Below are 17,747 nucleotides of genomic sequence, written 5' to 3' on the forward strand. Positions count from 1 at the left end.
AACTCCATGTCGTATCGTATTTTTCCAGCGGTTGCGTGAAATCCCTCGCATTTTCGTGGCACCTAGTGCCGCAAGCGAGCCAACAGAAACATCGTTGCAGAATACATGGAGAGTTCGAGGTTCCGAAACCGACCCATTATTGATTGAGGGCCAAACTTTGAAAGGCTGTAAAAGTGAGACGACTATACCGCCTTGAAAGGTGTCTCTCTTATGAGTAAAACTATGGAAGGATCGCGTTACCTTTCAATAGAGCTGATTAACAATAGTTTGTAGTAAGCAGGGCATGTTATCATAATCATTTGTTTTAAAGAGTCACTTTTCGTGGCTGAAGTTAATCAAACGTTTCTGAAGTAAATTTCATTCCCGATTGCGGAACAAGTCGATAAAGAGATTTAGCAAGTGGATAGCGTGATCCAACCTTCGAACAGCTGTGTTCTGATCTCTCTTCCCTGCACCCCTTCTTAGTGGGCGTAGGCTTTCTTACGGTGAAATCATTGTCTTGGAGAGGTCCTTGGCGATCTTGAATCCAAGCTCCGGTCAACTTTAATTGTGATTGTAAAGGATGGGCGTAAAGGAAGGAGAGTGCTGTTAAGAGGCTGTCAATTAGACAAATAAATGGTATATTTGCTATGAAGTTATTCGAAGTGTTTGACGGTATTCGTGGGAGTGGAACTTTCATAACAGTTTTTATCACTCAAACACTCAAAAGAGTATTTCGCGCCCAGAACGGACCCTGATGGGTCTGCCCGTGGCAACTTGCACACAATATTCTCTGAATTGTCTCCCACTCAAATGCACTCGAGATCCCGACTTTCTAAAGGGCAGGGCAAGTTGGTCCTTTTCTCGGCCATTTCACCCAAAATTGGCTGCGAAGCCGACTACAAGGAAGCCAGGTCTTTCATCATAGCTTTAAAGTTCCTCTACCACTTTCCCGCTCTGACCGGCGTATCTTCACTTGTCACTGTCGGCTATTTGACGTCGCCGTGCATTTTCGTTTTACACCACTCCTGGAAAAATAGGTTAATCCTTTTACGAAGTCGTCAATCGTCTATGCTGGACACTCAGCGAATGAAGTGAAGTTACAAAGAGAATGATATACAGCGCCCTAACCCTCCCACCAAGAACAGTGCTTCGTTGACGTTCTAAGCTAGTTGAAAGTTGCATCAATTATCCCTACCACTCAACATCGCAGCTGTCAATCGTCTGCGCATGTGCACTTTGTTTCCTTCTACAGATTTCTTCGAACATTCCATTAATCTTTCGCTTCTTTTGCGAGACAACGGTTTCTCACGTTTTCTTTTGAAATTTTGCGCGGGAGATTGGCCCGCGGTTAACCAGAATTAATCCCCTGACCCATGCCCGACGCTAGACCGCTGTCTTCAACCCACGTGCAACCCTTGTTAGTTCAGAGACACAAAGATGAGACGGTTTCTGACTGTACACGAACTATTGAGTAATAGTTTATTTTGACATAAAACTTAATATGACAGCTCCGGCTTAAAGCTCTACATAGTTACTCTGATATCAACTGTCGTGATCACTGATTCGGGAAGTTTGATCATACTTTTCAAAGCAGATCCAAGAGTTTTCTTTCGTTCGCATTCTGGAATAGCCACTAAATCTACCAAGGCAGACTAAATCATACATACAAATAAACAACAAACAAACAAACACACGTACTAACGACACAAGACACAACAACACACAATCCTGCATGTCAGAAAAAAAATTAAGATTTGTGTTCTTTGTTTTTTTCGCTTTCGGGTCAATATACAATATGTTGAGGGTTGCAGCATATTTCTGCAAACTGATTTCTGAACAAAACAAGTTCTTGGAGAGGAAAAGAGAAAACGACGATTAGCAGGGAAAAGGGACAGAGCTTCTCTATGATCTACTTGGGTCTACATGACCTAATCTACTTACATTTTCACGGACACAAACACCAAGAAGAAATAGTCAACACATTTACTGTACAGCATCTTAGTAAGGAGCAAATTAAGACAGGTTCCTTTTTAAAAAAACTCCCCAGGCCTTTATAACTTTTCTTTTTTATGAACTTTCTTCGCTTCTGCTTTCGACTAGAAGCAACGGAATAGTTTTGTTTTCAATCAACGAAACATGGAAATCGGGGAGTTTAGAACTGTGGGGGGGAGGCAAATATTACAATTACATCACGTTTTAATCCAGGCTGCCTACACTATGGTTTCCTTCCAATACGGGTGAGTTAAAAAGCCTTTTCCATGTTCATAATATAAATCTAAATTATTATATGTACTTATTCACACTTCAAAAGGACAATATTCAGATTTGATAGTAATATTATAAGGAGTCTGCAAACAAAGAAAATCCAAGATGCCCTGGTACACTGCAGTTGAGTGTAACAGGCCCCCCCTGTACGAAGCCTGAGTTACATTCATCTCAGAAATGACCAATAACTACTTAATTTGGAATATTTTAATTTACTCGGTCACCAGGTACCATGAAGAAAGAAAATTCTTGTTAAGAGTTTTCACGCGTCTTAAAAAAGAAAGACAAATTTCTACCGAGAGCGCTGGCACGTTTCGTTTCTATGGTAACCACCAGGAAGACAACTTCGTCTTCACTGACATGAATAACCAATCTCACAAATACATTTTCTTTGCCTGCACACTGTTGAGTTTTTTTCAAGATCTAGCAAATTTCATTGGCTGAGTTCTTGGCGCCTACGGCCAGGAACGTGCGATAAGAAATTCATCTTCTAGGATAAGTTTTCGAGTTTCAAAGAGGACTAAGAACCAAAGAACGCTATGTGGACAGACACCACGCGCTAAATCCCCCGTCCCCCACCCCCAACGAAATTCTCCTTTTCTCGGCACAGAACGATACAGCTGACAGACAAAGTCCTGTGAAAAGCCACAGAAAACTAAACGCTACATTATTCCACTGCATTAAATTTTTTTTTGTACACTACTTTACAAGGCTGGTTTCTGACATAATTTCATCACTGGTATGTTTAGAGTAGACATTGAAGCCGACGCCCCACTGCATTCCCCGTCCCATATCGGAATAAAACAGCTGAATGTTTGTGTGGTATAATAGCACAGCACATGGCAAGCAGCCTTGGTCAGGGCTGTTCAGAAAGCTGGATGAAAAGTTGGGGAAGGAGAAGAGGGAACCCATCACAGAAGCTCATACTGGCGGAGATGCATCCGCTGGATTATGTCGCGGCAGTCGTTGAACACCCGTCGAATATTCTCCGTGTCTACTGCGCATGTAAAGTGTGGATAACAGTAATGTTTACCATCTCCGCTTGCTGTGCTGATCCGCTAGATGAGACAAAAGAGAACTGTTACATGAAATCCCAAGGCAATATGACATGCGGCGAAGGTAGAGGGTTGGGGGGGGGGGGGGGGGGGGGAGGAAGAGGAAATTTCTTAAATGGAATATTGGAGTTTTTTCCCACGCGGTTAATTCCTCGAACGGATAGAGGCTGATATCTATCAGAAGTAGAGAGCTAAATGTGATCGTTACGTAATCATAATGCCAACAGAGAAAACTCGTGCAATCTTTTATATCACTTTGAAGGCTGTCCTACAATTAGGAAATAAAGACATCAACGAGGCTCTCTTTAAATGAGAATCCAAGCAGTACTTACAAGGAATTCATCACGAATAAAATATTTAGCTCTTGTCACCGATTCCTCATCCCCAGGCTCTGCCGTGGCTAAACAAAAAACAATGTAAGTGAAGAGACGATGGACTGTTGTTAGAGAAGATACTACAGAAGATACAGGCTAGTGCCCATCTCCTTTTGTTTTGTTTTAAAATTCAGACAAAAAGAAGAGAGCTTTCAGTTGACTGAAGGATGGGTAGCAACTACCCAGTGAATAAATTGCTATTTGGCAAGAAAAGTTAGTTTCCTAACCGCGTTGACTCTGTTACGCTGCTCATTGTGGCGCACATTAACTTATCAGCTAGAAAAAACTCTCATAGATTCAAGTTAGATTGCCTGACTCAAATCAATGCACACTGAAAACTAATACACTTTCAGTTGTACTCAACACACTACCTACACCAAGTCAATCATATTTCCGGACCATTAACCAAAACAAGGAACTAACTGAGGACGTAAAAAAGCCACGATTCAGATAGCAGTGAATGCTTAAATTTCCGAAAAGTTAGTGAATACCTTGTTGCTCAATTTATAATCAAATTTTAAAGAGTAGATACAGCAAAAAAATACACTAACGTGCTTGTTAATGACACAATAACTAAGCACAAAACAAAATAAGTAGAAATGCACCAATCACGACTAAAAACATGACCTTTTTAACCCTCTGAGGTATTCCACGGTTAAAATCAAGTCATTGAAAGGAACAGTATATAAAGCCCTCGCCAAAAACCTAACTCCATTTTTTCTAGAGAAAAGGGTTTTTTCCCGTCTCGTCACAAGCGTCTGACAAAAAAAAATCTGATCCCCATGAGGAATCGAACCACAGGGGTTCGTATTAGGTGTTCCCATTTCCTAACACTCAGACACAGAGACTCTACAGTGAGCTACACCATTATGAGGTTGATTTTCTTCTGTACGTCTTACCATCAGGAGGAGTTCTGTAACGCGCAAAGTCCGGGAAATAGTCCTCAATCTTGGACTTGCCAGCCCGCACCTTTTCTTTAAGCAAATCTTGTTTGTTGAGAAACAATATTACTGAGATTGTTCTCAACCATCTGGGAAGAAATAAAACAATTACAGTATTACTTTTATTTGTTCTGCCGTTGAGCACTTCTTGCATTCTTACCAAATTTCTAAAACGAATGAAGACAGACTCAAAGCATTACAGTCTTTAAAAAATATATATGCTTGGAAGGATCTTTAGGTAAAGCTGGGAGAGCATAATCCCTTTAAACCATTGTCTTGATTCCACATGCATTCTGCTAAGTTTAAATAATTCCAATTTAAGAATAGAACAATGGAAAACGATTTTCTCGAATTTGACTGACATCAAAACTTCAAAACATTTTTTGACAACTTCAGAAAACATTCCATGTAAATATTTTTCAAAATGTTGCTCAATACTTAAGCAATCACATCTAGAGGTGATTTATGGCAAGACTTGGGCATGTGTTTGGTACACTATTAACACTGTATGGGAACCACAAAGCTAACAATAAACAGAAATTCACCCCTTCCATCACTTTATCTGCTGGGTTTGTGCAAAACATAAAACTTGACTGCAACTATGGTACTAATGTACTACATACTACGTAATTACTGCTCTACAGATGCACAGACAGTTCAAAAATGCCTTGAGGCACCATGAACATAGACATTGCTTAATTCAAAAGATCCAAAGGTAGGCATTGTGGCTAAAAATACATTAGGGATTCCATTGTAACTTAACCTTGTGATTTACAAATGACAAAAAAAAACACCCCTTTGAGAAACATTTGAGTGCTGTATTATCATATGGACAGCTCTTTCGTTATTTTGCTTTAGTCGATTGTTTGTGATATGCAACAAATAAAGTATGTCTGTAATATTGAACAGTTTGATCAGCTAACATCCAAAGTAGTTAAAAGGTTCTGAGAATGGATGATATTACTACACATTCAAGGTTTTCACAAGCTAAAAATGACCATTTGCAAGTATAAGTAGGAAAAAAATGCTCTCTGTTCTTTTTAACTTATTCCTTCAAGTCTCTCCAACAACCCTTGGAACATTCACTTTACTGTTGGCCGCTATGTGTATGCCATTTATTACCCACTCATTTCAGTAATTTCGGGGGCTGACAGAAGAGCCTCTTCAAAATAAGATTTACAAATGTGTTATTGACCAAGCAGGAGGTCTAAGTGGCTAGACATTAGCCAAATTCTTTCTCTGTGTTTTTATGGACCAAGTTGAAGTCTTGGTCAATAAAAACCCAAATAAAGAACAAGGCTAATATCCAGCCATCTTAACTGAACAAGCTTTGTCGGATTTATGATATAGCAAAACCACCTCACTTTATTAAGAATCAAGAATGACTCATGTATTTTAAGCACTGGGATAGAAAGCCAATTGTGTTGAAGCACATTAAACCCACGAGAGTCTTGTAAGTTTTCTTTGATAAGACTGTCTTCTGCCACTTTTTGTGACTCCATCAATGACAAAGTCCAAAAATTATAAACCTTTTTTTTTTTCCCCTTGCCTGGAATCAAAGCAGGCAGTCCTGTGCTTGCAAGATGGGTCCATCTTCCCCCCACATGGTAGCCAATCATAACACAGGATTTGATTCATACATCTGATGGGTGCTGCAAGCAGCATAATAATAGTAGGAAAACACTTTGTTCAATACTATTCCACTTAAGATAAACTATCTGTTCCAATTTTTACTGAATAATACTGTCAGTTCACAAACCTGTTATTCCAAATACTTTTGAATAATTCAAGACTCTCCTTCAACCGATTCTGAAGAAAAAAAGGAATTTATAAGACTTGTATATCATTATTTTAAAAGCCAGTAACAACAATTCAAGACTTTTCATTCTTCAAGCTTAACCCTTTGACTCCCAGAAGTGATTAAAATTTCACCTCTTTACAATATCCATACATTTTCCAGTAAACAGGGTATGAGAACACTCAAATTTGTAACTCAGATCTAATACTGAATTCTTGTAACTTATTTACAGGGAAATCTGTAGAAATTAGAAGGGAGAATTAACAATCAGATCTTAGGAGTTAAAGGGTTTAGAAACTAATCACAGGAGTGAAGAAGGAGTTCCACTCGTTTAAGAAGGCTGCATCAATACTAGTCATCACCAAATGAACATGATTAAAGAGCTGACATCAAAATTAGTACTCTGTGATAACTTCCTTCAACAAAAAGAAAGAGATTGTTGATGTTGTTTGGTCAAAGACACCAATATACTTGGAGAAAAAAAAATTTAAGTGTTTACAACTGAACTCAAACCCATGACACTCCCACTGTCACATGTGCTGTAGTTAGGCCATCACAAATATCTCGCACAGCCACCAGTGATCAAAAGTTATTATGATCATTTTGCAAAATAACAATGGTAGTGAAGTTGGTAAAAAACCAAAACAATGACGTTGAATGATGACAATTTTATGACACATTTCTCTTTGGGCATAAAACTGCCCTAACTTGAAACACCAGTCAACCATAATCCACATTTCCATCATGTTTGTTCAATAAATCATTATTAAAATCCACATGGAATCAAGGATATTTATCATATGAACTTAGTTTCATGACTTAGTTACCAAGAATCTCTCAGAGGGTAGTCAATATTTCAAAATTTTTTCCATGTATGTTCCCGCCACAGAGTAAAATCACAATCTACCACACTGAGTGCCAAAAGCGCGACAACAGAGTTTAAGAGTGGCATATTGAGTAAGGATATATTTTAGGTCCTCCCTCCCAAACTTTTAAGCATGTTGCACGAGGAAACATTGTATTTATTTCCTTTTCACCATTCTTGCAGAAGATGAGATACAAGACAAACTTACCTGGCTAGGATCTTCTCTTAGTACCAAATTGTAACTACTGCATGCAACGACAAATATTATTGCTGTAACATCTGTAAGCAAAGTGAAAAGACATTGTTCAGTTACAGGCTGAAAAGGTTGTAATCTCAATTTTTAACCACAAGGCTGATGATCCTTGATCAGCTCATCACATGTTTAAACAGTACTAATTTTTTTTTTATTAACTTCATTACCAAAACTTTTCCTAATACCAATTCAAATATACTGACACTTATTTTGGATTGTACCTTACTAACAACTAGCTAATTTTAGATAATACCTCACTGAGCACAAAGCTTTGTGGTTTTTGTTGCAATTATATGTAAAGAATATTGATTTCAACCAGAGTTAGTTAGTACCAAAGCTTTCAAATGGGATACTTAAATGGACTTGTACTACAGCATTCTCAAGTTTTGGGGCTTAATTCCAATTTTGTGGAGACAACAAGATTAACAAAGAGTTTCACAGTACTTACATCAGTGATTACATCACTGTGTGAATCAGAGGAAAGATCCATGGAAAGATAATGAAAATGATCATTTCAGGTTAAACCCAATTCGGAGCAATTGTACCTTTGATTTGGGTGTTGTACTGCTGCATAAACCATATTTATTTGAACACTAGGTTATAAGATGCCTACCATTAAAGCACTGTATCCATTTCCTTCTTTCATCTCTTTGGCCACCCACATCAAACATGCTGTAAGGATAAAAATAGACTCCTTTAGTCGATTCCTTTCCAAATAATTTAAGCCTTTAACTCCAAGAGTGACCAAGACAGAATTTCTCCTTACAATATCAATACAATGTCAAGCAGTAAAGTGATGGGAAAGAAGAAAAATATCACTTAGGGGACTATAAGTTGATCCAATACCAAGTTCTCCAAACTAACATCACAAGAACTGTACGGGAGACAGTAAGGAGAATTACTAATGAGATCTTGGGAGTTAAAGGGTTAAAACATAATCTCATGAGTAAAGTAATTGAACATTTCCTTTATTCCAGTTTACTCATTAGTAAACTTCTAGAAAATAATCATCAGATTTAAAAAGGTTCAACTAATGAATACTATAATAGAGTACACTAGGAATAACATATGCAAATCAGAGACCTTACATCAATAAACAATATAAAAAGCTTCAGAAAACTTACTGGAATTTCACTTTATCCACATTAAATCTTGTTTCAATGATTCCTGAAGTCAGAACTCGACATCTGAGCAGATCCTGGAAAATGCATATTTCAGGTCAAGCAAAAATCAGAAAGCATTTAATATACCTTCTATTATACACTAAAACAGTAAGGTATGGAGACACTGCACTACCCAACAGAGATTTTGACCTTTCACACCTTAAAATTAGAGCAGTTTTCTCTATATTTTCCAGGTTACTCACGATAATAATTTGTTTCACAGTCAAGAGCTCCTTAAGTTGGCAATCAATTCTTGTATTCTTGTGACTCTCATGTTTGATTTAGCAGCATTATTGTCAGGATGAATTAGGGGTTATAGGGTTCAGACACCCAATAAAAGAAAAGAGTGACAGTGTACCCAAGCCAAATACATGCAATCCAGAAAATATCACGACCATGGAGTTCCTTCAAGCTTATGAAAAGAAAAATAAATAAATAAATAAAAACTACCAAAACAGAAACCCATTACACTTTTCAGAGTTACAGCCTTCTTGTCTCAGTTTCAGTGCACCAACCTGTTCCACTGGAAGATAGTCTGGCTGTTTCACTGTGTCCACCCTGTCCAAAAAACTGGAGAGGAAAAAAAAAAAGAATAAAAATACATCCAGCCACCTTCAGGCCTTTCAATTTGCCACAATACCTTTCAAAGTAACTTTTTACTATCAAACAGACTAACAAGTCAATACTGAATTTTTCACTTGGAAAAATTCAGTTTACATAAAAGGAAAATTGATTTCTGAAGCACTCAATTGATCTCACACAGTGCATAATTATGCTTGAGTATCTCAGATATACTTTATCAAAATATGCAATTATTGAGCTATTTTAGGAATCTTGAAGATGAAAATCAATCTTCTTAAAGAAAAGTCTTCAGATTCCTTAAATGTCCAAATATTGTACACCACAAAAATTGAACTAAAAAAAGCAAAGAAAGGTGAGATAGTGGGTATACTATGTAAATGCCCTTGAGAGAAACGCATGCACCTTCTACAGGAATAATGAAAGAGGTGTAGCTTTATGACAACCAGTTCCTGGTAGCCAGATCACCTCCCTAGAAATAGAGTTATGCAGTTTGCTTCCTTCACAGGTCTCAGATTTTTCCTCATTTTGTCACATTTGTAACTTATGAATTTGAAAAAAAAATCTTTGTTCTCTCAGTATCTGGCAGTGATGACTATTAAAAGAAGACATCTTCTAGCCCCTTTGGTTTGTTGACCTCTTAAAAGCTTCATCATCACCAAACAATATTTTAAACCAGCCCTAATTTCATATTTTAAATTTTTATAATTTTTTGGTATTTTTACCACTGTGCAGTGATAGTGGCCTGTCACCCTGACAAACAGAAACAATTGGTTTCTTTTTCAGCTGTTGGATATGATGATAAAAATACCCTGTTGTGTTTAAATTTATAACATCAATATCAATAACAAGATGCAGGCTTCTATGGATATTGATGATTCATGCACATTACGAATTCCCCACTGATGATGTCAAATAGGAAAAATTAATTCATCTTTTAAATTGCTGATATTAAAATATAATATACCATGGCTCTGATAGAGCATGTGGTTGTGAATCTCAACATCAAACACAAACCAACTTTCCTTTCCTTTCTCTCTAAGAAAGTCATGCATAGTGTACACAAAATTTTCCATCTACAGATCAATGGTGCAGTTCAAACATTTTCTTGATTCATCATCATCATCACATCAATTTAATTTTAATTCCCTTTCCAAAGCGTTCCCACCAAAATCCAAAAAAAGAAAAGTGAAGTCAAACTGGTTTGTAAAATATTACACCAAGAAGAAAAATTTTGAACCACAGAAATTGTCTATTTATCAATCTATTTATAGTTCATTCATTCAGCCAATTCAAGACCATAACTACATCAAGCATGCAATAATATGTAACACTTATAGTATACAGTAAAACAAAGTAAGCAGTCACCCTTAAAACAAATTTATCAATAAATTTCAAACTGTGACACACATAAAACTCCACAATATACCTCAGAGCCGACATAAACCCATTTAACCCTTGATTTTCAGTCTTTTGGCAGAATACTTTAATAACAACTGGAAAGGCTCACTTCATCATAAGATTTGAAATAGAAGGAAACATCAATAAGATATGGTTTTTAATTCAGAATAGCCATTGCTTTTGCAAATATCATCCCACTAAAATTGCCGAACCCTTTCCACCCTAACATCAGTATCCATAATCTCCATACTGCTCTCCATACATTTCTTTAAGCGCTGACAAGGAGAATTTGATGAACAATCAAAGCCTCTTTTAGTGGTGATCATTTCCTTTATTCTCAAGATTTTAATGAATGATTCAGCCATAATATTGTAAGGAGAAATTAGATGCTGGTCACTCTTACATTTAGAGGGAAATGACTCTTATTAACGTTATGTAACATCATAAGGCTGTCACATCATAGGAACTAACACTGTTTGAGTCACATAGGGCTATGATCTGACTGGTATTCGAAACACTTTCAATGTTTTTTGCTTATTTTTGTTTGATCAAAATATCTAAGAGAATAGTTGTGAAAAAAAGAGAAACACTTGGTCTTAATAAATGTTTTTTTGTTTTTGTTTTGTTTTTTTTGAAAAAAAGAAAAAAAAAATACATGTGAGGTGGGCTCATGAATACATTACCCATAGAGGTAGTTGGTGCTGGCATATTCAAAAAACATTTGATGAAATAAGGAATAATCATATTTTAAAGTTTGAAAAAAACAAAACACAAAAAAGCAGCTTCCTCAAAAAACACCATGGCAGATTTTGTTCACATCCTTCATGAAGATCATATTTCATTCCCAGGTCATTCCACAGAAAAACGAACACAACCACATCATCATCAGACGAAATATAACTCCTGGACCACCTCTTACACTTTTTAAATCCCCTAAAATTTACCCCTAAATGTTTAGCTGTAGCAGTTAATTATTTCTGGCACTGCACTATCCAACAACCAATACCAGAGTAAACTGCAAAGTAAGTTTTGAGCTGTTGTACTCAGTAACTACAATTTTTTTAACATGGATGTCTGTTAATTTTTTTCCTTCTATAGCCAACATTTAAATAATTATAAAACCTGAACCCAGTTTGCCATTAAACTTTCTTTCTCAGACAAATGAACCAGACAACAAACAAAGCTATTTATAGCACTAGTGAATTTCAACACCCCCACTGAGTATCAGATTCAAATTACTTCTACATTCTCACTCATATAGCAGACCCACAACCATCAGGAAAATCTAAAACACTCCTCAAGATTTGTTGAAACACCCTGCTCTCCTCTCAATAGTGCATGTTCTTAAAATGTCCAATTTTCCTGTTACTAACATAAAAAAGAGGGAAATGGTTCAACAAATGTGAAAAGGATTGTCTGTAAAATTATACCACATCGTGACAACTTAAACACAGGTGAAACAGAGACTATTTGCAGCCAAAATATTCAATAACTGTGGTTTGCTATGGGTTGTCCAAATTATACAAATTCCACTCTCATTCTTCTTCATTACCCTGAAACCACATGTACAATGACAGAACCTTTGCAAAAAAACTTTCCTTCGGCTGTAAAATGTGTGAAATTCCCACCTGACATAAATATGTTGTGAGTAAGAAAGCTGGAAGAAGTCACTTCTTGGTACAAAACAGAGGTACATATTTGCTTGTGTTAAAATTTTTGTAGCCATGATTTAAATTCAAGAAATTTACCATTAGTAAAGAGCTCTAACACTAAAGTAAAGTACCATGTCTGTTTTATAACATCACATGGTTTGCCAATGGAAAACTGATCTCAAATCCAGAGTCATGATGCACTCTCATCACAAAATATTGCTTCCACAAATCACTACTTATCGTAGAAAAATACTATTTTTGTTTCCAGGACAAATCAGGTAAGCATTATGTCAAAGGTCAATAATTCTTTCCAAGAAAAACACTCCAGAATTTCCAAATGTAGAACAAGATATAGTAGTAGTTTCCTGGGCCTTAGTAGGATGAGTAAAATATCATCTTTTAATGTTGCCTACAGTGATGGGTTGACAGTGAAATGCCATTTCACTATGCAGACTACCCTTGCCAAATTTTGCTAAAACACCCTGCTCCCCTCACAATGTTCATTTTTTACAAGACTTAAACTCCCATGAGTGACCAAGACAGAATTCCTCCTCACAATCTCAATACAATATCCAGTAAACAAGTGATGAGAATAATAAAAAAAAATCAATTAGGATGTTAACAAGTTGATCTTATACCAAATTCTCCAAAGTAACATCATACAAATTGTATGGCAGATAGTATGGAGAATTATTAATAAATCTTGAGAGTGAAAGGGTTCAGGCAGTCCAATTTTCCTCTTACCAACATTCAGAAGTTTCAATAAAAGTGGACAACAGGCCAAATTTGCTGTCTTTATTAAAAGCAAAAATTGCAGCTTAAATTCTCTGAAACTATCAACATTTGAGTAAAGAACAAACTTCCAATGGCAGCCTGATTTCTTTGCCGTCAACTTCAAAAGTTATTAAAACCCTTAAACATTGATAAGGAGGGGAAGGAGGAAATGTTTTAACGATTATGATGAACATTACAGTTTACACCCAACACCTTAGGTGTGGCACCTACTTGTTAATAGCACAAGGTACTTTCTGGATTATAGAAAAGTTTGATTAAAAGATAGAATCCAGCTATTGAGGAAATCATGTAAAGGTGATATATATATATATATATATATGTGTGTGTGTCTGCTGCTCATTAAACCAGAACAAGTTTTCAGTTTTAGCCTCTTCTGCAATAGTTCATTAAATTTTCCCCTTATGCAATAAGCTACAGCTAAGTCATAGATTAGTCTTAATCAACAGAAGAGACTTTTTCCATGAACTGTTTCATATCTTCTCATATTAAGCTTGCAACAACAATTAACTTTTACATATAGCAACAAAGTAGAATTGAATACTACAACAGTGAAGTTCTAATGCGAGTAATTGCGTTGGAAGCAATGCCCAAATGCATTCAGTATAATTTGATGAGGGTTTTTTCCTCACCATTCAATGATTTCCACTACAAAACAGCTTATGAAGTACAAGAAATGTTTACATCAATACCTGCACTACTGATAGCTATGTAAAACAGTGACTGAACTTCAAGAAGGAAGCTGTTAAGGAATTTTTTAAAAACATTTTTGCTCTCTTTTGCTCATACATTGAAGAAACACACTAGCTACTTCCAAATGAAAAGCAATTTCGTTCATACACTGATAAAACAGTGCAGATCCACATTTACAGAGCCTGTTTTCTCATCTTTCTTGTGATTTTAACTCAACTGATTGAATGTAAAAACTCTACCAAGTCAAAAGAAGCCCAAATGTTTTTCTTGCTCTGACACAATATGAAGCAAACTAAATTTAGAATTTTTAAAGAAAGATTGGTTAGTTAACACTACTGAAATAATCTATTTATGATTTTTAGCAACATCTATCCTCAGTAAATTGTAGCAAACAACAAACAAACAAGTAAACAATCAGGGTAAATAACCATCCATATTCAATGGTAAAAACAAGATGAATCTAAATACCCAGAATATGAAAACATTTCTTTTGGCATGTCTTAGTTTAAATTATATAAAAGAATATTCCCTTTGCATACTATCAGAAATAGAACTTAGGTGAGCTTCAAAACAATCTTAGCTTTTACCTACACAGAGAATTATCTAGCACTAAAAAGACAAAATGGTTTGATGTTTACAACAACACAAGTCTATATGAAAAAATATCCCTTCAATTTGAGCAAAATACTATTGTAACCACTAGAAAATATGCCTCTTAACCTTTACTACACATATATATATATATATATATATATGAAAAATGTTTTACACATTTCCACTATGAAATGATTTTACCTTATATACATCAATTTAAAAAAATTTTAAATTTTTTGTTCTAACCTAAGCATTTCTATTAGTGAATGGGGAAAACATTCAGCATCAACGAATAGTAGCCCTCACAAAAAAAGAATGAGACTGAGGGATCGATGATATAACTCGAAACATGCAGATGTCTACTTGCAAGTGAAATGTCAAGATCCAACAATGTTTCTCTCTTGTGAGTGAGCAAATGCTTTGAATCTGGCAAACAAGAATATGCTGTTGATCTATTTCTGCCGAGGAGACACACGAATAGACAGCCAAACACTTCCAGACCTCATTTCAATCGAACCTGCCTGAGTCTGTATGTTTGATCTAAAAATAGGATTCATGTGAATGACCCTACCTACAGGCAGTGATCCGTTTTCGTGAAGAATTCTTCTTCTGTCTGGTCAGTTCGAATTATAATTCAAAATACCACTTTTTGAGAATGTTAGACGGTTTATACGTTTTCAATACGCCACCTTCACAATTATTACGGATACAGCATGTACAGATCCGCTCGAAATGCTATATTCCGTAGCCATTGATGAAATGAAATCGACAAAAAAATAAATTTCGATCGGTGAGTTCGTGCTAAGATCATTTGGTACTTCAACAAAGATCTTATTCTCTGCTCAACGGTCATTTAACCAGAAACATTAGATGTTATTTTATCAACAATAAAACCTAGCGTAATAAATTCGGAACACTGCGAGTTTCTCTATCATTGAGCTGTCTTAGTTTCTGCATGGAAACCAATTCAAAACAAAGTTGGCTGAGAAATGGTTCACAGTTTTCATGACAGAGAACCGGTACTTTCATAATTTTTCCATTCCAAAACCACAGACTACGTATTCCAAATTACGGTTAAAATTTCTAGCGGAGTGCATTCAATAAAACTGGAAGCATATGTATCATTCTATCTAGGTTTCGTATAGCGATCACAACGTTTCTTCCCTATAGAGGTACATCCCATCAGAAATCGGCTTTCAAATATTATCCTTTAGTTTATCATTTGACAGCCCGACCGCCAAGAATATCTACGAAACCGTTTACCAACTACTTAAACGGCATCAAAATCATTATGGATAAAAACCATGAGACGCCGAAGCGTACCGGACACAAAACACAAGTCCAAGTAAAGGAAACACTCTCCGTTCGCATATGGCTTCTTACTCACAACGGTTCGCACAACAGCGTGACAGAGGTTTTCGAACATAAAATCACGATTTTATCGCTTCTAAAAACCGCTAGAAAATAAATAATCCTTAGCGAACATGCTTACACGGAATTAAAAGGAAACATTCCTCACTGGCAGAAAATAACATCTAAGAAGTTCTATGACCACGAATAATAATTCTTTTCCAGCCATTTTGTCGGGGCTACTTAGTTTGTAAACACTGCCATCTTCCTAAAACCCCTTGGCTACGTTGAACACTCGACGAAGACTATAAAAATAGCTCAGTAAGCGCATTTTCTACCAAACAAAGCGAGAAAACGCGCTTGTGAAGCGAACATATCATCGAGATGACAAAATATATGAGTATTTCAACGTCTTGACCATGTAAAAAGCCCAGAAGATGTTATAATAAATAGACTTACTATTGCGCACAGTCGATAAGTTGATACTCATTCGATCGTTCGAAGCATTCGAGCACACCCGCATCTTGCCATAATATCTTTGTGTGTTCATAGAACTCCTAAAAAAAAGAAATAGCGAAAAGTTACACAAATCCGGGCCAAGAAAGGCAGCACAAGACGAAAACACATTTATGTTTGTTCAAAGCGCTCGACTGCCCTCTGCTCAAACTTCTGGTTTCCATAATTAGAAATGTGTACTAAACTACGAGCGAAACCGCTCGTTTAAAACTTGATCTATCGAAATTTACTTTCGATGCTTTCACCGTTCTTTTACAGAGAAACTAAACTACTAAAGATAACGATTATAGCAAAATATCATCTCGCCTTACCGGGGGATAGTCGAAGTCTGGCGTCGTGGCCACTTCATGCAAGTAGTCGATTCTGAACTGATTATTAGGGTTAGCTAACCTCACCGGCGGAGTTAACGTCGGCATAGCCCCTGTAATGGTCTAAAACACAAGAATTATGTATCTTACAAAAAAATAGAAGCGAAAGGAATCGAAAAAAGCCGTGAAATCGCAACGAATCGCGAGCTAAATGTGGGTGGTAGATTGTAAATAGGCTAGTCTTACCAATATTGCATCTCTAATATTCTTCTTTATATCTTCTATTTTTTGCCTCTTTTCCCTGTGAGAAACGAAGCAAAGACGGAGATTAACACAAGACGTCCATTATGAATAATTCTTGCTCGATCGGCGCTAGCTTGCCTTCCTCACTCTTAATAATTTGTATGCTAAACAACTGTGACAGAATAGGTGGACACTCACTGCTCCGTAAAACCATGTACGTCGTGTAAAATCCTCATTTGCTTGACGATCGTGCTCTTTCCAGATTCTCCAGCCCCTTGGAGGTTAGAAATAACACTTATTACTTATTCGATCATAACCAAAATCAACCACTTTCAAACCCGATTACTACAGCCATTTACCAAGTAAGAGGAGACGATGAGTAGCTCGGTATGCAATTTTATCATCTCGGAGTTGCTTTTCGATCTTTTTGTTGGTACTTTTCTGATGCCTTTTCGTTTCTTGTTCCTCATCGGTAATGTTGTTGCCGAAACACCCCATCGCACAGAAGTGCGATTCCAGAACGAGGAAAACGCCCCCGTTGTACCACCAAATAAAAAGTTTCTTTTTACGAAGATGAAAGCAGCAAGTTTGGAACTAGCTTGTGGACAGAGCAACACGGCTCAACTTATGACAAATCAAACAGGGTGTGACAAAAGCACGCTTAGCTTTTTGGGATATCTGTACACTAGTTAGCAGAGTAAGTCTGGTGACGAATATGACGTCAACGGCGAGAACATACTGGTTTTGACGCAACCGTGACGTCACTAAACGGGGATTTTCGCACTAAACGAAGCTCTTACCGTCGATTTTCGCTTTTATGGTGGTTGAATAGCACTAAAAGAAATTATAATACTCAATCGAACAGCAATCTTTAAACATTCTTACGCATGGAAACGTCGAAGTACTTTATCTATCACTGGCTA

General features: G+C 36.6%; 1 protein-coding gene across 1 annotated transcript; it reads right to left on the bottom strand.

The window, feature by feature from the left end:
- Positions 1-1,428: 1,428 nt before the first annotated feature.
- On the bottom strand, positions 1,429-17,511 carry LOC113680839 (guanine nucleotide-binding protein G(s) subunit alpha). Its single transcript, XM_089201687.1, has 13 exons — positions 17,184-17,511; positions 17,023-17,098; positions 16,828-16,882; positions 16,585-16,704; positions 16,217-16,314; positions 9,212-9,266; positions 8,658-8,731; positions 8,147-8,205; positions 7,489-7,559; positions 6,377-6,426; positions 4,576-4,706; positions 3,635-3,702; positions 1,429-3,305 (listed from the first exon to the last, which is right to left on the bottom strand). The coding sequence occupies exons 1-13, from the start codon at positions 17,320-17,322 to the stop codon at positions 3,159-3,161; spliced, it is 1,143 nt and encodes a 380-aa protein (XP_089057813.1). The 5' UTR covers positions 17,323-17,511; the 3' UTR covers positions 1,429-3,158.
- Positions 17,512-17,747: the final 236 nt, after the last annotated feature.

The sequence above is a fragment of the Pocillopora damicornis genome, chromosome 3 (assembly GCF_964200805.1).
Source record: "Pocillopora damicornis chromosome 3, jaPocDami1.2, whole genome shotgun sequence".
Lineage (NCBI taxonomy): Eukaryota > Metazoa > Cnidaria > Anthozoa > Scleractinia > Pocilloporidae > Pocillopora > Pocillopora damicornis.